Source organism: Schistocerca serialis, chromosome 1, assembly GCF_023864345.2.
Source record: "Schistocerca serialis cubense isolate TAMUIC-IGC-003099 chromosome 1, iqSchSeri2.2, whole genome shotgun sequence".
Classification (NCBI taxonomy): Eukaryota; Metazoa; Arthropoda; class Insecta; order Orthoptera; family Acrididae; genus Schistocerca; species Schistocerca serialis.
The window spans coordinates 1,095,467,980-1,095,492,781 of record NC_064638.1 but is presented as its reverse complement, the minus strand read 5'-3'; the positions used below and the strand labels follow the sequence as shown (position 1 = coordinate 1,095,492,781).

At 39.9% G+C, this 24,802-nt stretch overlaps 1 protein-coding gene across 2 annotated transcripts in view; it reads right to left on the bottom strand.

Moving 5' to 3' along the window:
- The window catches only part of LOC126416224 (sodium-dependent dopamine transporter), a 558,982-nt gene that overhangs the window by 63,920 nt on the left and 470,260 nt on the right, over window positions 1-24,802 (bottom strand). For both annotated transcript variants that reach the window (XM_050083832.1, XM_050083839.1), the window contains exons 10-11: window positions 15,800-15,928; window positions 6,653-6,752 (exon numbers count right to left, since the gene is read on the bottom strand). In XM_050083832.1, the coding sequence (XP_049939789.1) occupies window positions 6,653-6,752; window positions 15,800-15,928 (229 nt within the window). The remainder of the gene's footprint in view (window positions 1-6,652; window positions 6,753-15,799; window positions 15,929-24,802) is intronic.

Here is a 24,802-nt window from a genome sequence, read left to right as displayed (position 1 = left end):
GATTGGAAACTATATTAGCCAGAACAATGTACTGATAGTTTAAAAACTTATACACATTACAATTTTGGTCATTGTGGATCAACCAAATGTACACAATAGATTCAGGAAAACATCTGTTTTTATATCATAGGAAGGAGGGTCAAATAGAAGATGGCAAAGAGCGACCAACAACCACACAAGTAAATGTCAAATGCAAAACACACTGCCTAATAGTAACCTAGACCTTGTGTCTGTGGACATCTATGGACCTTTGCCTATGTCTAAGAATGTACACTCCTGGAAATGGAAAAAAGAACACATTGACACCGGTGTGTCAGACCCACCATACTTGCTCCTGACACTGCGAGAGGGCTGTACAAGCAATGATCACACGCACGGCACAGCGGACACACCAGGAACCGCGGTGTTGGCCGTCGAATGGCGCTAGCTGCGCAGCATTTGTGCACCGCCGCCGTCAGTGTCAGCCAGTTTGCCGTGGCATATGGAGCTCCATCGCAGTCTTTAACACTGGTAGCATGCCACGACAGCGTGGACGTGAACCGTATGTGCAGTTGACGGACTTTGAGCGAGGGCGTATAGTGGGCATGCGGGAGGCCGGGTGGACGTACCGCCGAATTGCTCAACACGTGGGGCGTGAGGTCTCCACAGTACATCAATGTTGTCGCCAGTGGTCGGCGGAAGGTGCACGTGCCTGTCGACCAGGGACCGGACCGCAGCGACGCACGGATGCACGCCAATACCGTAGGATCCTACGCAGTGCCGTAGGGGACCGCACCGCCACTTCCCAGCAAATTAGGGACACTGTTGCTCCGGGGGTATCGGCGAGGACCATTCGCAACCATCTCCATGAAGCTGGGCTACGGTCCCGCACACCGTTAGGCCGTCTTCGTCTCACGCCCCAACATCGTGCAGCCCGCCTCCAGTGGTGTCGCGACAGGCGTGAATGGAGGGACGAATGGAGACGTGTCGTCTTCAGCGATGAGAGTCGCTTCTGCCTTGGTGCCAATGATGGTCGTATGCGTGTTTGGCGCCGTGCAGGTGAGCGCCACAATCAGGACTGCATACGACCGAGGCACACAGGGCCAACACCCGGCATCATGGTGTGGGGAGCGATCTCCTACACTGGCCGTACACCACTGGTGATCGTCGAGGGGACACTGAATAGTGCACGGTACATCCAAACCGTCATCGAACCCATCGTTCTACCATTCCTAGACCGGCAAGGGAACTTGCTGTTCCAACAGGACAATGCACGTCCGCATGTATCCCGTGCCACCCAACGTGCTCTAGAAGGTGTAAGTCAACTACCCTGGCCAGCAAGATCTCCGGATCTGTCCCCCATTGAGCATGTTTGGGACTGGATGAAGCGTCGTCTCACGCGGTCTGCACGTCCAGCACGAACGCTGGTCCAACTGAGGCGCCAGGTGGAAATGGCATGGCAAGCCGTTCCACAGGACTACATCCAGCATCTCTACGATCGTCTCCATGGGAGAATAACAGCCTGCATTGCTGCGAAAGGTGGATATACGCTGTACTAGTGCCGACATTGTGCATGCTCTGTTGCCTGTGTCTATGTACCTGTGGTTCTGTCAGTGTGATCATGTGATGTATCTGACCCCAGGAATGTGTCAATAAAGTTTCCCCTTCCTGGGACAATGAATTCACGGTGTTCTAATTTCAATTTCCAGGAGTGTATTTTGTTATGTTTTTGTAGTGGGTGATGTATTTTTAAAGTTCATAAGGCTGTTTGCTCTTAAGAAAGCTACCAGTAAGTAAATCATTTCTATGTTTGAAAACACATATTTTCATCAGATGGGTATTCCTAATTGGAAAGACTTTGTTGACTTTCTAAAATAAGCCATATTCTACCCTCTGTGTACCATCCATCAAGTAACCCTGGAGAAAAATTGGAAGACTGTTGCAAACATATTGTAGTAAGAATCATACCAGTTGAATAGATTATATAAGTGATTCTGAGGATGAACAGCCATTCTTCAACAGGTTTGAAATCATGTTAAATCACAGACCAGCTAACTTTATTTCTGGTGATGTTGAGTTTCCACCATGTAAAATTCTGTCAGCATAAGAAAGAGAAGAGTGTGTTAGTGAGATGATGAAAACGCAAAGGAATAGGAAGAAGCAGAGACATGATGGTATATCTGCAGGTTCATACAACTATATAATTCTGTTATGTAATAGATTTGTACTTTAGACTTTGATACATATATGCCATGAGATTTTGATAGATATATGCCATGTGACTAAATGGGTAGATCCTTTTACAATTTTGAAATGTGACAATGCCATTAAATATCTAGTGATAGATTTCTTATTTTAGAATGCTATTAGTGTTAAATATTATTATTATTATTGTGTACTCTGCAGAAAGTGATTAATTTTATTGCCACGGACTCTTTTGGGTAAAGTCATGGGTGTTGTGGTAAATTGAGTGAAAACTCGTTTTGTACACTGTAAATATTAAGAATAGTATCTTGAAATTTAATATGTGCAAACCAAACATATGTGTATGTTAAACAGAGAATTCTTATGTCAGTACATCGTGGACTATGGTCCATACCTCATTTTGCAGGCGATTCTCGGATGCTGCGTCAGTTCAGTCCAACTTGTCTTGCTTGTGTACATAATTTCTTTTAATCTACTACTTGTTAAGTGATGGACAGTGTTATTCCACATAAATGTATGTTTTTTTAAGGTAGGGGATCAACTTCCCAATACATTATGTAACTTTAAATCTGGTTCGACATGTGTATAATGCTGTGGAACATTGATGTTCTACGACAGATGATTTGTTACGTTCAGCATATAAATGTGAAAACTTAAAAAGTTCAGGCATATGTTCTATGAACCATGTTTTAAATAATTATCAGAATCTGAAAAAAATTAGGCACTGTTAGGTTAGTAGCCATACATTTCAATTAATTTTCCTACCTCAATACTCAGTAAGTATTTTTTATCAATTGTAAATGATTCTTCTAAGTATTTATGTACATAGGTTAATCTATATGACAATTATCAAAAAGTATGGAAGGCATTTATGACTGTGATCATAAATTGTGTACAGACTGTATAACAAGATGTATACATTTCTGATTTCACACACTGATTTTGGTCCTCATGCTACCGAATTATGTCATCATTCCAAGCTATTAATGACACTGTTTACCTATGTTTATCCTGAGTATTGCATTATTGTATCTCATTGGAACTTGAGTTGTGTGCAAATTCATGCTTAACTCTGTTTTGGGTGCCCCTAGTCATCGAGACTGTGTGTATGTACTCAAGGAGAGCGTGCAACTACTGGTTGAGGCTAGATGCTTCCTCTAATTATTCTTTACATATGGTTGAATGTATTGATATATGATTATGAACTTTATTCATTTTGTTGTTTTGAAACATTTCTGCTAGTGTGTACCCGGTGTGGTTTGTATTCATGGGTCGGTACCCATATCGTAAGCATAGGCCCTAATATTTTTTCATTACTTTCTCTTTTCATGAGTCAACATATCCTTACATACTCCAGTTATGTGGCTGATTGATTTTGTGCTATACTTCTACTTGTGACTGAGTATATTCTTCTAGTCAGTATCATTCGTGAGTATTTTGGTTGGCTCACTTGTCATACACTTATGGTCTGTATTTTTTCTTCCCTTTTGGTCAGTTTGAAGGTGTGACTTCATAGATGTAAACTTGCAATTTGTAATTCTAGTAATTTACATTGCCTTCAAACTTATTTCTACAGTGTAGTGTTGTAATGTTGCAGTTTTGAGTTTGTATCATTTATCTTGGGACAGAGTGTTACACAGATCTGAAAATTTGAATGTCATGTGCTCATATATGTACAGATTATGATTTGTATAGTAGATATTTTTCTTACGTTCTGAGCAACTTCATGTGAATTTTGTTCATAATTTTGGAAATTGACACCCTAGGTTAATTTTGCCATTTCACTACTCAGGTTTCACACTAATTTGGACTATAGACAACTTGTAAGCAAGAACTCTGTTTGCTGTAATCAGAAATTTGTGAGCTGCTCTGTATTTCCTTCTGTAACTTTTGCTGTTTTTTGTAAACTAACATATACTTATGTTCATAGGAAAGTGATGATCATACAACCTAAAATTTTCTTGTAATTTTGGAATCTAACATTGACAACCGGTATTCTACCTTTTAGCATCAGTTTTACATCGTCTAGCAAACCTTATAGTAGGTCACAAAATATTGTAAACACATTGTTTCCATTTATGTGGCAGTGGGTGGCGTAATGGGACATCCTCCTCTAGCTTTACTTTTCCTCAATAGTAGTTGTCAATACCATCATTATTTTTTGAATTTTGGACAGGTGAATATTATCTCAATTGCTTTTCGGAGAATTTCCATATTATCTTATACGCAGTATGTTATGTTTCAAGATAAAATATATGAAAAGAAATTACTTTATAAAATATTTTAGTTTTGAAGTTATAATTGATAAGTACTAGTTCTGAATCTACAGTTAAAATTACTTTTTTTTTTGTAGAAACTTTCCAAATTGCAAAATATTTGCACACTTAAAATTTCTATTATTAATTACGCAAACCTGTAGTGTTTACTATGTTTATTTCTAGTTCATTTATGAAATAATAGTCAAAATTAATAATGTAATGAAAGCTACTAGGAATTCATTTGTTAAGAAAAATTGTAAACCCTTTGGATTATTGTTCTTTCCATGGAGTGAGAGAGTTGTAAGCTTGCCTCTGATGTGATCGGATGTATTTTTGTATAATAGATATGAACAATGTAATCTCGGCTTTGTTAATATGACAAATTAGAAGACTGTATAATATACTAAAGTGTGAGAAAATATATTTACGTAAAAAAAATTCTGCAACAACAATCTTCAAATTTATTTAGTTCAAACCAACCATGAGGACATGATGAGAGATTTTCAGCTTCAAGAATCAAACCCATAGACAAGAAGAACTGGAGCCATCTCAACATGACAAGCTAAGTAAACTTGAAAGTTTATTGTAATCTTTGCTGCCCTCAAAATCTTCATAAAGACTTTGCTTATTAATTACTTGGACTGAGCATTGTTTAATGTGGACAATAGTTGGAAGAAGGAAGGAGGGAGGAGATTACAAATGCACAGCGGTAACTTATCAAGCTGGAAGATTTGTATCGCATCAGAACAGATGTAGCACCAGTCAAAACAAATCAAATTAAATGAAGCCTTAACAATGATGGAAACAAAAAATGCAATTGTGATGAAGTCCAGGGCATGGAACATTTAGAATGACCCAACTGCTCTACGAGATGTACCCTTGGTGACCTATGACTCAACAAGAAAGAAGCACTGGACATGGCCAGAAATTGCATTGCAAAACTTTAAAAGAAATTTTCCAGACATGAAACAGTAAAGTAAGTTAGACGACAAGTGGTGGAACACCAAAATATTATTCTATATGTTGCAAGAGACTGAAAATTGTTGAAGTATGCCATTCTGGCACCTTCAGAGGTACAATCATCTACAATAATTCTAAGAACATAACTGACTGAATTGAGTTCCTGTGCAAGTTTTATTGCATTGTCATTAGAATTTAAGTTTTCATAAACATGAATTCCCAGCAATTTCTATATGTTACACTTTCTATGGCTTTGTCACTCAAGAGCACATCTAGAGTTACATTTTGACTTATTTTCCCAAACTGCCTGTATTTTGTTTTATTTGCATTTTAAAAAATGTGAATTTCTTTGCATTAAATCAAGAGTGGACATACTTTAGGATTATATCAATAGTTTTACTCAGCAACTGCTTTGCCACATTTATGTGCGAATAGCATAACATTAGCTACACTATCTGCATGTATGTATCACTTATATAGATAAGAAATAATATGGGACCTTAATCACAGTCTCTTCTAGCCACCCTTGAACTACCTATTTTTAACTGTGTTTTTCTTCATTCTCACCTTACATTGTGTAAAGTTATAACTTGCTATCTTTAACGCTGTTTTCCTTTATTCACACTGTTGTCTTAACTGAAATGTCTCCACTTCTTCTCCCCTATTATCTTATTTAGTACCAGCTATTTTAATCCTCTTAAATGAAACAGAGTTTAGCAATATATACTGCATCTCATCATCCAACTGGACTTCCAGTGCAGTACTCCATTGTTCTCTCCTCTCTTGTTACTTTCTACTATTATTTATTCTTGGGAACCTCCTCTGTTTTCCTACATATCTCACTGCTTATTTTCTCTCACACTTTCTTATGTATCCCTGCTGTTTGTGCCTTTGTATTTTTCATGTTGTAATTTTTAAAATTATGTCTTCAGTTAACAAATGCATTGCTTTATATTCTTTATGTGAAGAAAAAAAAGAATGTGAACTGCAAGCTTAATGAAGGAGACCCGTAAATGTTTCAGTTTTAAACAGGCTTTCCTGTATAATAGTCACATATTGTGTAACAATTATTAATCAGATAAACAGAATTATAGCAGTACTTGCTTGTTTTACTTCTTGTAAGGATTAACCTGTTTTTTATACAGTAACAGTCTCACAATGTCAGTTTACAACAAATTAACATTAACAAATTTCAATAACTTATTAAGCCAATAAACTTATACAGTACATAGAGAAATAGAATTACTTACCATATATCCATGAGACTGCAATTGATTCAAATAATACAGCAAACAACATCGAATAACCAGCAGCATAACGATCAAGTAGATGGAAGAAGTAAAATCCTCCCTAAAATGAAATTATATTTTTTTGATAATGTTATGCTTTGGTTAATGTGTTGTAAAAATAGATTTCACATGTTATCAAAAACTTCATAAGTAATCTACATTTGTTAGTTTCATACACTGTTAAGTAATAATTGATTTCTCTAGTTAATTTCATTGTTGCAGCTTAAGTGTTTGGTACGTATACAGGTTTTTGGTCTAGTCAAATTGAGGCATGGCTGGTAAGTGTTGCAGTCTATTGCATTGGTGTTTGGACGCTTCTACACCATATTATTATGAAAAATTTAATCATTGGTTTACCATTACTTGAAACAGACAGAACATTGACTCCACGAGTACAGAAATATTTGTCCCCTTTTTCCAGCAATCAAAGAAATTTTCTTCAATGTTTCCGACACACAAACAAATATAGCAATGAAATGACAAGCAGTTTGCAAATGTCAGTTTCTTGCATAGATAAAAATTTGTAAGTCTTAACTTTATATTGAAGTCGTTTAGATCATTTGTGAGATGGTGCTGCCTAGTTGGATCTGCTACTTGTTTGCATCTGCTCAAACAGTATCGCACATGAGGTCTCAGCTCTACCAATTGATGTAATGTTTGAGCAGGCAACATTTTTTCTCATGTGGAGGATAAGAAATTCAGATGGAAGCTGAAATGAGTCAGACAGCTTTTTAACAGTTTGAGAACCAAAAACTGGAGTCTATTATCTGATAGGACATATCCACATGACTATAACCAAGTAAATGTTGTTAACTGTTATCCTTAATGGTGAATATCTGCACATGAAGTCGTGTGTAACTGAACAGTGTAATATTTCCCACTAATATTTGTGCACACATACAAAAGTGGAGAATGTTTCAAAAATGACAAATTCACTTTGAAGATTGAGAGACGGTCCTCCTGTTGTATCATGACAGTGACTTTTGGGTTTCCTCAAATTATCGTTCAGTGTAAAAACTGAAAACATGCATTTCAGTATAAGATGGGACAATCTCAACTTCATAAATATTATAAGAATATTATGAGCTTGTTTCTTGAAATTGTTAGGTACAAAACCAAATAACTTTAAAGCTTTTTTGATAAACAAAAATAAAGAAAATTATTTGAAAGGTTGTTTGGAGAAAATATATACAAAGATCTGAATGATTCACAACAAATCTATTCAACTAACAATGATTTCATTGTTGATTTTATGCAAAACAAAAATCTCAAGAAAATTTATTTAATTCACTATTCAGAAAGATCCACATTGAATATTTGTTAAGTTTGGAGCACATTTTACCTGTTTCGAGAGTGGTATATTTAAAGACATAACAGTCCAATGCACAAGATAAGCAGTAGAAGAGCTTCACAAATTTACAACTCTAGTTTTCTAGTACAATGAACAACCAGTTCAAAGATGCCAATTTAATTTTTTTTATTCACTCGATAACTAATTTTGGGCTGAGACCCGTTTTCAAATCATCAAAACATTGTTAAAAATAGTATTTCCGAAGATGTGAAAACCATGTCCAAAATGTGCAATGAACAGTTACAGTGCATACAGATTTGTTTATCTTGTAATTATTATTTACTGATATAACTAGTTTCGAGAACATAGACAGTATAATTAAGGTGGCTGTATTTAGAAATATCTACAGCTACTAATGGAGTTGTGCTGCAGACACTCATCTTGACAGAGTTCTGCTGCTATAAATATAAGCATTAAGGATAATACATGAACTAGGCTCCAGAGCATCTTGTCATGAAGTTTTCATACAGTGCAAATACTTCACAATCTATTCCCTGTACCTTAGTAAGTTTATTACTTCTTTTTTGTCTGTCAGCATAGTTAAGTAAGCAAATATAGTGAGGTACACCAGGTACAAGTGTAACTACTTCAGACAAAGAACAAAATTAAAAATGATGGACAACAGCCCATACATTAATGGGTTGATATGGTATTATAATCTGCCAGAGTGTCAAGATAGTAACTACAGACTGCTCAAATCAAATACAAAATTTTTAATTAAAAATTATCTGTGTTCATTCAATGAATTTAAAACAGCAAATAATAAGAATGCACATAAGATGTATACAAGCCATACATGTGATGTTTCAAGTGTTTTATAAATAAGTGAAACAGTTTCATAAAAATTAGGATTTATGGCATGTGGTTCACTAATGATCATTGCAACAGTAATGTGTGTAAAGACTGTACTGAATTATGATGCGTATTATTGATTGTTGTAATTACTACCTGTACCACTAAGAGCCAAATGTATGATGTTTGTACAGTAATTGTATTGGAGTTTAATGAAGAAAATGTAATTAAATCTATATGTATCATAAATTAAAGTCCCCCATTGAGTTTTCTGCCTGTGTGTGAAAGCTAATCTCATGAACTTCTGTAGTGATTTTGAAGTGGTTTTCACTAATGGGTAGACTGATCCACGGGCAAGGTTTGTGTATATAATTTATAAAAATGTTAATGATGTGCATATAATAAATGTATTGTTGTCTGTTCCATATTTAGTTGCCATCTGGAGTGACATTTATTGCAGTGGTGGGAGCTGCGAGCTGGTCACTCTGGTTGAGGCGGCACCTAGTGGGAAAAGCAGTAAACAGCTGCAGCAATTCCAGAGAGCAATGAAGCTTGACTAGAATCTACAAATATTATAAATTATAGACCCCTGCCACATTTTTCTGTCTGTGCATGAAGGCTACTCACAGGAATTACTATAGGGATTTCGATACGGATTTTACTAATAGACAGATTGATTTGTGGTGAATATCAATACATGATAGTTGCCTCTTTGGACTGGGACTGTTTAATGCTCTTCCCATTGTGATGTTTTTCGTTTGATGACATGTGCATAATCGTATTATATCGTATTTTAAGTGAAAAACTAAATTGTCGTATACTACTATTTGTATATTGGTTACTATTAAATATTCATACATAGTTACACATTGGTGACCCCAACTACATGTGGTTCTCAAATTTTCTTCACCAATCTACACAGTTATGTTCACATAACCATTGTAGACAATGGATTCTAATAGAGGCTTTGTTTCTTCCCATTTGTGTGTACTGGGTATATTGCAAGTTTTGTGTTTGTTACCTGCAGTAGAATTTTCAGTCACACCTGATCTACTCATGCTTCTGGACCCACAAATGCTGCCTATAAGCTGTCTGTGTACATGGCTCTGTGGCACGAAGGCCAAGTCACACTGCCGCAATGTGACACTATGACGACTGGACCATACAACGCATCGATTTGGCCATATCCCAATTCTCCACCAGATAAGCAAGAGGATTCCACAGCTGTGACAGTCGGTTCATGTGATGCTTACTCATTTCCCAGTGCCAGTATTGCTACCATTTGCTTGCCTACCGGGCTACCCAAGCCTTCTGCACTGGTTTGTTATACGCTGACAGTATTGAAACTTTGCCAGAATCTGTTCCTACCACTACACTGTTTTATGCTGCACTCTGTTGGCCACCACAGAGACCTTGGGCGACGTACCACTTTCTGCACCACTGTCTCTTGTGCCTATGTCAGTTGATGCATTGCCCACTTTTACATGCATCTGCCAGCTTCTCATCCATGCACACCTGCCATGTTGAGATTTTTGCACCCCATTTTTATGGATTCCGCACAGACCTCAGGCTACGGCTCGTCTGCTGTGCTGGTTGCTACTGCACCTACTTTTGTTTTAGGTCTGCTTGTGCTCACCGTGTCAGTTCTCCCACGTGATTCCTTTGAGGACGGCACACAGATCACTGACAACTTTCCACTGCACTGGCTAACTACCCCGCCACCCATCCATTCAACCCTTGGTGCTCTGGTGGTGACATCGGCCCAAGTTGGCCACTTCCTTTGATTGCCTGAAGACTTGGTTCGTGCTATTAGATAACACCCTCAACATAAAAGATGTGCACAGTGATGCCACAAAATTCATGTGTCTTATATCGCATCTCCATGAATATACTGACCTAATCAGTGACCTATACTCTCCCCATCTTCTTTCCAAAAGTACAGAAACACCAAGTCGATTATCATGAAGTGTCTCTCTCACTCTCCTCAAGATGCCTTGCCCTATGTCAGTTATGAGGAAGCATTAGAAGATAAAACTCCTTTGAAACATTGGAGGCAGCTGAATGCCCTTGTCAATTCAGATGTGCAGCCTGATTCCACCCTGTGGACTTTCTGGATGGTCAAGCTCCCACCACATGACCTTCAGTTGCAATTGTCGTCACACGTAACCGACCCCCTGGATGCTTGCCCCCCTGGATGCTTGCCTCCGCTTTGCAGATAGGGTATACAACATTATCCACCACTGGCTTCTCTTACACTCTACCAAGCTCTCTTCGTCTGACATGATTGGCTCACCTGCCTCACCGACACCCGCTCCTCCTCACAGATGAGGGTGCCACACACTGCATGAGGCAACATCATTGCCACCTATTGGCCAGACTTGAGCATTGCTGGCTCCCCCTCCCACAGAACCTCCCACTCCTGGTACCCAGCACAGCACAACAGATGATGCATGTGAATCCCACTGTGCATTGCACCCAGGATATCCTCTATGCTGGTTCCACGTCACGTTTGCTGACACAGCATGGAATGCCATCCTCCATGAGTGTGGGATCCAAATGTGCCATGTGGCTCAGTTTAGGTTCCCTACTCCGCGCTGTTTCTCCTCAGCGCCTCCTCTCAAATCAGTCATTATCTCTGGATTACCTGCCTTCTGGTAGGCTTTACATGCAGGATCTCACTACGCAGGCCTCCTTTCTGGTCAACACTGGCGCCGATTTGAACATGATTCTGAAGTTTATTTGCTCCAACAGACCTTCCTCCATCATCGATGGTTCTACATACTGTTAAACACTCTCCCACTACTGTGACTCTACAACTGCAGTTCTCGCCTGATTTGCTTCTTAGCTAGACTTTTCAAGTGGCTGATTTGGATGTTCTGGCTCTCGGGATCGATTTCTTTTGCTGCCATGGCCTCTTTCTTGACCCCCAAATGGCAGTGTTACTGCACTAATCATCATGCCAGACTATCCACTGTTTCTGCTCCCTGTCATGACCTTTCTGGGCTATTTGTCTGAGACACTGGTTTGAGCATCTACCAAATATATGCACCTAGCTGTGTCTCTCGCACCTGTTTTCACCGTCATTGTGTCACAGCATTGCGACATTTCTGCTCTTCACTCCAGCAACAACACTCGCTGACAGATCATCAACATGATGGATAAATTGCAGCTAGCTCACCAGATGATTGAAGAGTTTTCTATTTTGAAGGCACCCTCTAGTGAGGTTTCTGTGCATTCGCCTTCGACGCCTTCACCATTTCTCAGGTTAGTGACATTAACGCTTCTTGTGTTTCGTGTTCCTTGCCTCAGACTTCTCTCTCAACATCGCCTGCTCTTTTGACTAATGAGTCTGCATGTCACAGTGCCCCAATTACTAACAGTAATTGCATATCACAGGCATAACCCCAGGACCTCGCTGCCTTAACACTACCAAGCTATGTCATGCTAAGGCTGCGGTACAGGAAGTGTTAGCTGTAGGTACTGTATGCCCCTTCGATAGCACCTGGCCATCCCCTATTCATCTGGTGCCGAGAAAAGACAGTTCTTTCCGCCCGTGTGGGGACTACCACAAACCAAAAGCTTGTACATCTTTAAGCAGTTACCCTATTCCCCACATTGAGGACTTCCTACAGTAGCTTCATGGTGCACAAGTTTTCAGCGTGATGGACTGCCCCAAAGAGTACCATCAGATCCTGATATTTGAGGATGACATTCTGAAAACAGCAATCGCTACCACCATTGGATTGTTTGAATACTGGTTCATGCCGCATGGTGTTAAAAACGCAGCTCAGATTTAGCAGCAATCTATTGTTTTTGCTCCCCTTTTGCTTCACTTACCTGGATGCCACCCTCATTTTTTCTCCCTCTGTTGAGCAACATGAACGTCATCTTGAACAGGTTCTACAAGTCCTTTCTGACCATGGTGTGGAAATCAAACACAAAAAATCACAGCTCTGGTGCTCCCATGTCCTTTCTCGCACATTTTGTGTCACCCAAGTGTATCAGCCCAACATCTTATCACATCAGTTTCATCAATAACCTCCTTCTCCCTGAAACCTGTTGGGAACTGAGATGGTTTCTCAGGATGATGAACTTTTTTCAATGTCATGTTCCCCGTGCCACCTCTCTTTGAGGCTCTTTAACTGATGCTTTGGCTAGAAAGGACACTTCTGGGTCTCATAAGGTTCAGTGGCCTGAAGGCATGTAGCTCTCTTTCCGTGACATCAAGATGGCTCTTACAAAAGCAGTCACATTGGCACATCTTACTGCTGATGCTCGCCTATTCATCACTACTGATGTGAGTGAAACCTCCATCAGAGCTGTCTTACGGCAGCACATTGGCGATCTCTCTCGACCTCTGTGTTTCTTCTCCAAAAAACTTTCAGCCTCCCAGAGCAAATGGTCCACCTTCAACAAGGAGCTCCTGGCCATTTACAAGGCTATACATTATTTCTGAGAGGACATTGAGGGATGAGAAGTCACTGTGTTTACAGACCACTGGCCACTGGCTGATGCCCTTTGCAACTCCTCGCCTGATATACACCTTCGCTGCTTCCGCCATATGGATATCGTGTGTCAATATACAAGCAATATCCGTTACATTAAAGGGTCTGACAATATCATGGGAGCCTACATGTCATGTGCATGTATGCTATCTCTTCTGCCATTGACCTGAATGAACTAGCAAGGCAACAGCCTCTGGATGCAGAGGTGCAGGACATGATCAATGACCCTTCCTTGTTCCTGATCATACAATCATGTCATTTTCCCATCTCGACATCTCTTATTTTGTGTGATGTATCCACAGGCACTCCCAGACATCTGGTTCTTGCATCTCTTAACTTTCAAGTCTTTTTGGCCTTTCATAACCTTACACACCCTGGCATTAAAGCTACTATTTGGTTGGAGTGTTTTGTATGATGGGGCATTAACAAGGAGTGCCATGCTTGGGCCCAGACCTGCCTCCCTTGCCAATGTAGCAAAACTGTTCGGCACACCCATCTGTCACTAGGCCAGTTTGATACCCTTAAGGACAGATTTCGCCATGTTCATCTTGACCTCGTTGGACCCTTACCCTCTTCAGGCAGTTGTCACTACATACTATCCCTTATCAATCACACAATCAGGTGGGTTGTACCAGTCCCTCTACCTGATATTATGGCCGACTCTGTGGCGTGAGGTTACATCAGTAACTGGCTCGCATGATTTGGCTGTCCTTCTGTCACAACTGACCGGCGGCGGCAATACGAGTCGTTACTTTTCACTGAACGGTGATTTGTGTGGCTCTAACAAATTCCACACAATGGTACATCATCCTGAAAGCAATGGCTTGGTGGAACATTCGTATAGGACTCTAAAAACTGCTCTTCTGTGCCATGATGCCTCCTGGTTGGAGGCCCTGCTGTGGGTCTTCTTAGGGATTGGTACTGCTTTCAAAGACAACCTAAGTGCCTCTTTGGCTGAGGTCTATGGGTAACCTCTTGTTCTTCCATCCAAGTTCGTTGCAGATGGCATTCCTCCTTATTTGACTGAGTTGCCCACCTCTGTCGAGCCTGTGTGGTCACACGTGGTCCACATGTGACCATCTTCTCCTAGTTGTCACTCTACACCTCGAGTTTTCCTACACGTTGTGTGCCACACCTACCACATTGTGAGTACATTATGCTTCATGATGATTCTGTTCAGCCCACCCTTCAGCCTCCATATTCAGGCCCCTACAAGGTCATTGTTAGTGCTGTGAACACTATTGACATTTATCTTCAAGGCAAATGGCATATGGTGTCAGTCAACTGTGTTAAACCAGCATGGATCCTGAATGATTCTGTTCTCTCTCTGTCAGCTTCTTCCGAGCCTTCATCTGGTGTAGATTCCCCATCCCATAGTACCAACTAACTGACACCATGTGCTTCATCTCTCAGTGAAAGTGGTGCGTGTGCAGTGCTGTGTGCTTCACCTCTCCGTGAAAGTGAGTCTTGTGCTGTGCCATTCACCCATTTTGAAGTGGAAACCCACTTGACTGCTGCCTCCTTGGGTGTGCCTGCCACCGTGCCTCGAGAACCATTGCCTCTTCCACCCACTCGGGCATAATGAGATTCATTGTCGATGTCTCAGCATATCCCATGGATGATCCTTCTCTTCAACTGCAAGATGGTCTGCTGTTCATCCTCCTCGCTCACCCATGCTCTCTGGAGAATCCTTCCACCAACCCCACTCCATCGTAACCACACTCTATGTCCATTACTAGAGCGGGTCATCCTGTTCATCCTCCTTGATGGCTCCATGATTTCATGGTGTCCGCCGTAATGATCAAGCCTCCACGCAACAGGTCTGACAATTTGGTGTCGCCTCCTCAGCCCCACCGGACTGTCATTTCTCTGTGCTCCACTGCTGGTAGTAAGGGGGTGGGGGCTGTTTGGTGTCTATTGATACATGATAGTTGCCTCTTCGGACTGAACCTCTTTGACACCCATTCCATTGCGATGTTTTTGGTTTGGTAACACATGCATGATTGTGTTATGTGCAAAAATAAAGTGTTGTACATTACTAATTTTATAATGGTTACTATTAAACAGTCATAGGCCTACATAGTTCCAAAGATTCATGAGGAAGGTTTGTGTTTATAATTTGTTAGTGCTACATCAGATAAGTTGACTGGCCATAGATACTTAGTACCACCTGTGTGAGCTGGGGAAGAAGTTAGAAAATAAATAAATATTCTACACATTCACTACAAACTGTAGTAACATCTGTCAACTGACTTGTGCATAGTGGACTACCACCAGTCTATTGTTCTTGTGTTGAATATGTTGGCTTTTGTGTTAGTTCCATGATATTAATACAACATGTGCAGAGGTGGATTCTTTTTGCAAACTCTTTGTTCTTACAGTTTGTATTGAATATCATGTTTTAAGCAACAAATTGAAACAGAGACAAAGAAAAGGATAGATAAAATAATTAAATTGTACCTGTGAACAGGAAGCCAGTCCAACAATAAAATATAAAGTGAACAAGCAGGCTACAAAAATTGCTCTGTGGTTCCCAATCAGGGGAAATTCATCACTCAGTGCAGTAATTATTGCTTCAGAGCCTCCAAACTGAAACCAAAGCAAATAGTTTAGATTCAAACAGATCATTTTAGGAACACTTCATAAGTTGTTTCACTAAAATTAAACTACAACTCCAATATTTAACATGTCTCCAGTTGCGCATAGTCAGTTTGGTGAGCTGTAGATATTTTGGGCAATTCTCGTTTAAATGATGTAAGTTACTTACATCATTTAAAGGAAATAGTAGACTGCTTTTGATAATTAATGGCTGCCCTCTAGATTGAGATAATAACATAATGCACAAAGTCCAATAAATTCAAAAATACTAAAAAAATATTTAGGAATCTGGACTATATTTCTGTTGCTAACACATGTACATGTGGTGTCACTTGACCTAGAGATAGCTAATTTGATTACTGGTAATGGAGGAAATATTCATCACTAGTATGAGAGCAGATTGTTGTGTCTGGTAGACCTTGTTAAGCATTGCGACTGCCAATAAAAATTATCCTTATAATGGCTTTGATCAAAGGTTTAGAGAAATAGAATAACAACCTGTTTGTTGACAACTACCTTAAGTGATTGTTCCACATATTCTGTATCTTGCTTCCATAACCAACATCACTAGCTTATGCACAGGTGATGGTGCTCGACATGGAGGTAGCCGATTCAAAAACTCTGGGTGGGAAAAATGTTCATCGCCAGCACAGCAAACCCTCCTTAATTCAGATTTCACTAATTTGGAATTTTTGATAGTTCATACTGATTTTTTATCACAAAGTGAACTGCTGAATGCTTAAGTGGATATCCTTCATGTCAACCTCATTATTTTGAACTGTTAATTTTGTTCCCTACCTCCCATTTGCTTCACCTGTGAGTGAATTGTTGGCCACATGCATGTAACAGACTCAAAGCATACTCACTACATATACCAAACAATGGAAAATCCTGTTTGGAATAACGACAACCTTATGAAAAGGATAGACCACTACTCACCATATAGTGAAGATGTCGATTGGCAGACAGGCACAACAAAAAGACTGCTAAAAAAGTAAGCTTTTGGCCAAAATGCCTTCTTCATCTGAATTAGACAACACACACACACACACACACACACACACACACACACACACACACACACACACACACACACACACACACAGTCACGCAAATGCAACTCATACACACATGACCACTGTCTCTGGCTGCTGATCCTGCCCTTGGCAGCCAGACACAGAAGTCGTGTATGTAAGCAGCATTTGCATGAATATGTGTGTGTGTGTTTTGCCTAATTCAGAAGAAGGCCTTTTGGCCAAAAGAATACTTGTTTAGCAGTCTTTTTGTTGAGCCAGTGTGTGACTCAGCATCTCCACTATACAGTGAGTAACAATCTATCCTTTTCAAAAAAATTGTCATTACATACAACTTATGTTATATTCTTAATTACAGCTTCAGATAAATATTTTCAAGTCAGACTTTCAATAATTTGAACTGAAACTCGCCACAATTAGACTGAATTACTAAGGTTTTACTGCATTAGGCTGGTAAGGAGAGGAGAGGTCATCACTGTGCTTCATCCTCAATTTCTTCCATCATTGTCAGCATCATGACACCGCCCCCTGCCGCCCCGCCCCCCCCCCCCCCCCCACACAGATTGCAGCCACCTACACTCAACACATACACTTCAGACAACACTCACAAACCATGGGAAAAAAATAAGGATGGTCAATACCTTTAAGTGCTTACAGACCCACCCTACCAGCAAGACCCAGTAACGGTTGGTTAAGTAGATTTAAAAAAAAGGCCATGCAAAATATGTTAAGAAGTTGAGTGATTTGTATATTTTCAAAACTAGCAGTTATATGAAGGACAAAAGTTACTGAACTTGTTGTTTGAAGATCTCAGTAGAATTTTTCTTCCAGTCTAAATTTTTATTTGCTGTCTCTTTTTCATGAGCTACTTCATTTTTATTGTTATTCTATTTGTTGTACAGGTTCCGTCATGACTTTTACCCAGTCTCTAAAATTGTCTGTTCTTCTAGAACAGTCTGAGTTTTCAAGCACAACATTTGTATTCTTTCTTCCTGGACATTGTGATGCACTGCACGGTGAAATGTCGTATCATTTAGAGACAGACATTTACATGATCGCTTCCTGTTGATGGAAAGCCCAAGTGTGCTACTTAGATTCTTCTTTAATTAGTATTCTACTAGAAAATAAAATGGATGTCCCAATTCCTAGACATTCTGATTTGTTCAACATTACTGAATAGTATCAAAGTCTTTCTGGAAGTCAAGAAACATGACATAAAACTGGACCTTGCTACCTTTTCACCAAAAGCTTAAGAAAGTTTTATATGATAAGTGCTTATAGAATCCATGCTGATTCCTAATTTGTGCTGATTCCCACAGAGGAACTGTTAGGAATCCAAAAAAGCCTTCATTGTGGACACAAAATACACTGTATGACAAAGAAAGTCTTGCATCAAGACGGAGAGGAGAAAACAAAATGTAGGGAGCACATTGTGTTCATGTAGGAGCAATTTAGATGCTTGTAAAATGATAAACTGGTAACCAAAATCGCAGGAATTCTTTTTATTCCATGATTACCAGTTTCGGCGAAACTAAAGCTGCCATCATCGGATCTAGGGAGGATAGAGAACACTGTAAAAGTGGGCTTGGATTCTACTTATATAACATGTATACATATAAATTTTGTTGCATACCTTAGGACACCTACAGGTTACAACATCAAGACAAACAATGATGATATTAATAGTTGCCTATAACACGCAGGCCTTACAAAATTGTCATATGTAGCACATAGGCGTCCAAGAGAGATGACATTATAAATGTTAAGTGTCTCCATCACATACAAGCATAAGCTTGGTACTACCACAACTCCGGCTCTGTTCTTACACTACAGGCCGTGTCGCAAGATGGTGCTAGCAGAAGAGGTGCCAATGAATGTCACAGCTCGCATCGTAATAGGCTCTGCATGTGTGGTAACACTACGTCATTAGGGCTTGTACATAATTCTAGAGATTACTTTATCACATAAACATATACAAAACTTATGAAAGCTGCAGATCTACACAATTGAACATCTGCCTGGTCACATATATGACATATCGAAAAGCAAATGCGAACTTCATGAGAACTGCAGAATTACAAAATGTACATCTGAATGGTCCTATACATAATAAGATACAAACATACATAAATATTTTATGGGATCTGCAGCGTTATACACAGCACATCAGTCTGGTGATATATAAAATCTATCGAGAGTATATACAAATTTTAAGAACATTACAGGGCTACACAGTGCATATCTGTCTGGTCATAAATAAAAATACCAATAAAACACACCTTGCGTATGAGTGCAGATTTTTCCAGTCATATCAAATGCACATCTGCCTGGTTACATATAAAACATACCGAAAAGAAATGCACATTTTCTGAGACTGCCGAGTTACACAAGTGCACATCTGTCTGGTCATATATAAAACCTACCAAAAGTCATCTACAAATTTAAGAACACTGCAGGATCACACAAATGCACATCCGTCTGGTCTTACATTAAAAAACATACTGATAAAATACACACTGCTTGTGAGACTACGGATTTTGGTCTTAAGAACCACTTAATATAAGAAGTATAAATGTGTGGCAGCCTCATGTAAATGAACCACAGTCATCTAACAAAACCAATATCAAAAAGTTATGCCACCTTATGTCAACTATGTACTTATGTAGTTGTAAAAGACCCTGTTCTGTAGTGTACGTTGCGATCACGTAAGTTGGCATAAGGTATGCAACTAAATTTATATGTATACATGTTATATAAGTGGAATCCAAGCCCACTTTTATAGTGTTTTCTGTCCTCCCTAGATCCGATGATGGCGGCTTTAGTTTCGCTGAAACCGGTAATCAGGGAACAAAAAGAATTCCTGCAATCTTGGCTGCCAGTTTATTGTTTGACAAGAAAACAAAATGAAACTTCATGGGTCGATGGTGTGTGTGATGAATCAAGTCAAATTTACAAAGAACTTGACAGTATGAACACGGTTCCGATTCTGATGTTGCACCTTCCCCGCCCCCTCCTCCCCCCTAACGCCCCCCCCCCCCCCTCCCGCTGCCCTTCCCCACAGCTTGAATGCATGCCCTGATTTGGTTGAAAAGTTCTGTCCTGAGGCAAAAGATACTGGCACTGGAATGTGAAGAACACAATGCCATGCCATTCATCAGCAGTCTATGATTCCTGGTCATGCACCATTCCAAATGCAGCTGATTGTTTTGTGGTGTTAATGGCAGCCCTCATATAGGGCAGTAATTCCCTAGTCCAGCTGCTGTTAGTCTCCAACTAATGGTGTGAGATGACACACTGTTGCAGTCAGTCCATTACTTGTTCTTGGATGGTAGGCACATATGTAAAGTGTTTATGATGTACTTGGTACAAGATACAGCAGTCCTACCTTGTCATGATCAGATGTGTTTGAACTGAACCTTGCCAACAAGTAAGCCTGCTCTCAAGTTGCCCACTGTCACATCCAAATGCCTTACAAATGCGGAAATTTCACAATTTGACAAGCCGGACAAATGGAGACCAATAACAAGATCTCTTTCAAAATCTATCAGATTCTGGTGATGTTGTCTCACACAAGTGCATGGCATCTCCATGTCCTTAACAGTGATCACCCAACATCTGACACTACAATTACATTGACATCCAACCACATCCTCTCATTGCTTACTTTTTGTGTAATGCAGTGTGTGTTCCATAACTCTCCAACAGAGTGACATAAGTGAGATGGGCCTGTAGTTCTGCTAGTCTATTCTTTGATCCTTCTTGAAGACTCATGTAACCTGCACCCTTCTCTTATACTTGAGAAGTTCCATTATTTTGGTGACCTATCACAGACTGTTACTGGAAGAGGCCCCAGTCCATCCGCATATCTGATGTAGACTAATTGGTGTGCCATCAATCTTAGTGACCCTTTTCCTATAGAGCACTCATAGTTCCTTTTCATTTCATTTCTTGTTTCCACTATCTGTCATTAACGAATCCATATGAAAGTAGGAACTGTGTTCTGATCTTTTTTAGTGAAGTAATGTAGAAAATACTTGAGTAGCATATGTTGCACATGCTTCTATAGGCTTGCAGAGATTGCAGTTGATGCACAGATTAATAAAATGACTAATGTGGTGGCAAGTGAAAACCTTGCCCCAGGAGGACTCGAACCCAGATTTCATGCTTTTTGTGAGCAGTACCTTAACTGTTGGGCTATCAGAGCACTATTGATAGTGTAACCTCTTAATTAAAAGTGATAATTCCAATGTTCCAGTTACAACTATGGAGCAGGTTCCAGGACCAGTTAATCAGTTTGTAGGTTGCAGATGGCAGTGAAGTAGGCCCCCCTTTCAAACTAGTGAAATACTTCATAATAATGAAGCAATATTTTACAAGGGTTCTATGTGGTTGTTTATGTAGATGCAGATGTGAGGAACTCATTTTAATTTTGGTCCACTTAAGGTTTAGTTAAGATTCTAAATAATGTATTAATGCTTCCTTCAACTGCTAAGAAATCATATTTAAAAACAAAATCTTTTTGATAGGTGTACACAAAATTGAAAGTAAAATTGCTATGCTTTACTTTGCTCTATAAGGGGAACTCAAATGGAAATGAGACATATGGAAAAAGGTAAGTAAATTTTTTATTGTTTCAAAACTAATTGCCATAACTGTTAATACAGGGTGTTCCAATTATCTGATGACCACATGCACAGCACAGTAGATGGTGGGCAGTGAGCGCTTTGTTGCCTGGTGAATCAGATGCTGTTTTGCCCATCTACTACTGCAGTACCAAATTTAAAATATATGCAAATAAATTTTGTATTAATCCATGTTATGCATGGAGATGCTGGAACAGCCTACCAGGGTTTTGCATGCATTTCTGACATCTACTCAAGAAACTGTTCATCACAAAATGTAATTCTCTTTGAGAAACTGAATTAACTGACTCGCAGATATTATCCTTGAGTTCCTGTACTGTATGTGGATTTGTTTTGTACACTTTATCCTTTAGTTTTCCCAACAAACATAAACTGCAGGTGGTTAAATTGGGACTTTGAGTGAGCCAGATATTGTTGCTAATAACTCTGTCATGGAACACATTGTGAATTGTGTCCAAAGCCCTTGCCAAATCCTGTTGGAAAACGTGAAGCTTTGTTGAGACTTCACTGTTACACTCATGATGTTTGTTTCACTGTTCTAATGACACCGGCCTAAATTACATGTAATGCAGTGTTAACAGGGAGATGCAAGACTGTGCAGCTTCAGTGGCCAGAAAATGCAACCCCATGCAAGTGATCATCAGCTAAATGGAACACCCTGTAAAATTACCACACTGTGAGACAAAATGGTCATTGCCTTCAGGACGAAAAGCTCATGGTTGCCTATGAAACTATTATTGTATCCAGAGAGGCAACTCTTCAACTGACGGAAATAAAAGGGCACAACTGTATTTCTTCAGGCCTCCAAAATATGGGTATCACATTGGAACAGATCAGAATTATAATGGAGGATGTGTAAGGGCCTCCCAGCGAAACTTCCGCAGCATACTTAAAACAGCCTTAAAGAAAGACATTTATGGCCAGCGATTTGCTTCAGATAAAGAGGTGCATGCCTTGGTACAATCATAATTCTGTAGGCAGCTGCAAAATATTTTTCCATGAAGGCACTGACCATCTTCTATCACAGTGGGATAAATGTATTAACAGTTATGGCAGTCACTTTTGAAATAATAAACAGTTTATTTATCTTGTTTTAAAATATAGAAAATTTGATGGCACAAAGAAAGCATTTTATTATGAACAAAATAGTCTTTGTATGAGTATCCAGAAACTAGATAACTGGCAAAAACTTGTTTTCTTGTTGGTAGTCCTATCCTATTAAAAGTCTATAAGGTTCCGGCACGGAATTTTTTGTTTATTAGGTACTACTCAGTAACAGCGTTATTTTAATAATTAGGTTAAATATTGCCTATCTCTGCTGAACATAAATGTCCATGTCCCACTGATGTTTCCACCTATGATATACAACAAGAGGTTCACCGACAAGGTAGGATATATGGGAATAGCACCACTGGGGGAACATATTTAGTGGAGAACTCTGACTTATCCTGCCACAAGCAATATATACGAGCTGAATTAAAGTAACTGAAGTGAAATGAATGGAGTCATCTGGGATGAAATCAGTAAGTAAGTACGACGTTTTAGAAAATTTACCTTGAAAACTGATATATTTATAATCCAAAGGAAACATTAATTTGGGTGTAATACAAAAGATAACTCATGCATTGGACCTGGATTCGATTACAGGTGACAGCATCAATTTAAACTGACATGTGTCAGATTAAAATATTTGCACCAACTTGCGAGACATATGAGATTTATTAGTTATTTATCTACGAACAAAATAACAAAAATTTAGTTGTTATATACACAAGGTGGATCACACATAATAGTGAAAACTGACATGTTTGACAGTATACCCCTTGAAGTTGCAGTTGTAGATGTGGTGACACTCTACCCATATGACAGGGTACAAGAAAAGTGGACCCAGTCCTCAGTGGAGTGTGCTAAGTGCAGACACACCAAAGAAGGTCACCTAAGTTCTCCACCAATGCCGACAATCCTCCCAGTGATTTAATAGCGGCACTCTCGACATCTCCAACTGTCCAGACACAACAGATCAATGTTGCCGTACCGGAACAACCTGCCGCGTACTGGTGCCTGGGTGATCAGTCAGCTTCGCTAGTGGCAGAACACTCTACGATGCCTTTGATACCAGTGAGCACTGTAGACACTGCTGACAGCAGGATAGCAATTGAGTCACTTATCATACCAACTGAAGCCACTGTGCCAGTGATGCGTTAATCAATGCCACTGTCTGACACAGAAGGCTACACATGAAAACAATTTTCATCTAAACGCCAAAAGTGACGTCACACGACAGGGTCGGAACACGACAGCTCTAACTCGCTGAAGGAAGAAGAACTGATCCTGCAGGATGCCAACCATGAGGCTGACACCACTGATACTGATTACACCCTTGTGGAACACATGGCAGTAAAGGCAGCATCTGACTGCCAGTCCTCTGCTGTGAACAGTGGTCAGCAGGAAGGTTCCAGTGCAGGCTGAGAAGCTGCTCAGTCCCTCCTATCAACCAATAGGACCTTATGGAACATGAACAGATTTCTGTGCCTGTGTTGTGGGCTGAGGACATCGAAACTGGGCAGGACCCAGTCCTAGGCCTACTGAGGTCTGAACAACACTGGAAGGGCCACATTCGTTGTGATGTTATGACACTTGCAATGTATGCTTCTGCCCACCATCACAGGATATCCTTTCTTCCAGGAGTACTAATTCTGCAAGGTTCGCAGAAGAGTTTCTGTGAAGTTTGGAAGGTTGGAGACGAGGTACTGAAGAATTGAAGCTGTGAGGACAGGTCGTGAGTTGTGCTTAGGTAGCTCAGATGGTAGAGCACTTGCCCGCGAAAGGCGTAGGTCCCGAGTTTGAGTCTCTGCCCGACACACAGTTTTAATCTGCCAGGAAGTTTTATATCAGTGCACACTCCGCTGCAGAGTGAAAATCTCATTATGGATCATTCATTAATGTTTATGCACTGTTAGGCACCACCAAACGTCGCAACCAGGTGAGCTTACACTGACTATCAACACAGCAACAGTAACAGCGTTGACAGAGGAAGTCTTGGCTGAAGAGATGAGGGTTCCCTTGGACAATGGTGCAATCAAAAAATCTGTAGGGCCTGATGGATTACTAATTGGACTTTACCAGACCTTCCAAAATTCATGACGCTCCGCTGCCTTATAATGTTCTGCAAACTCAGGTCTCCGGAA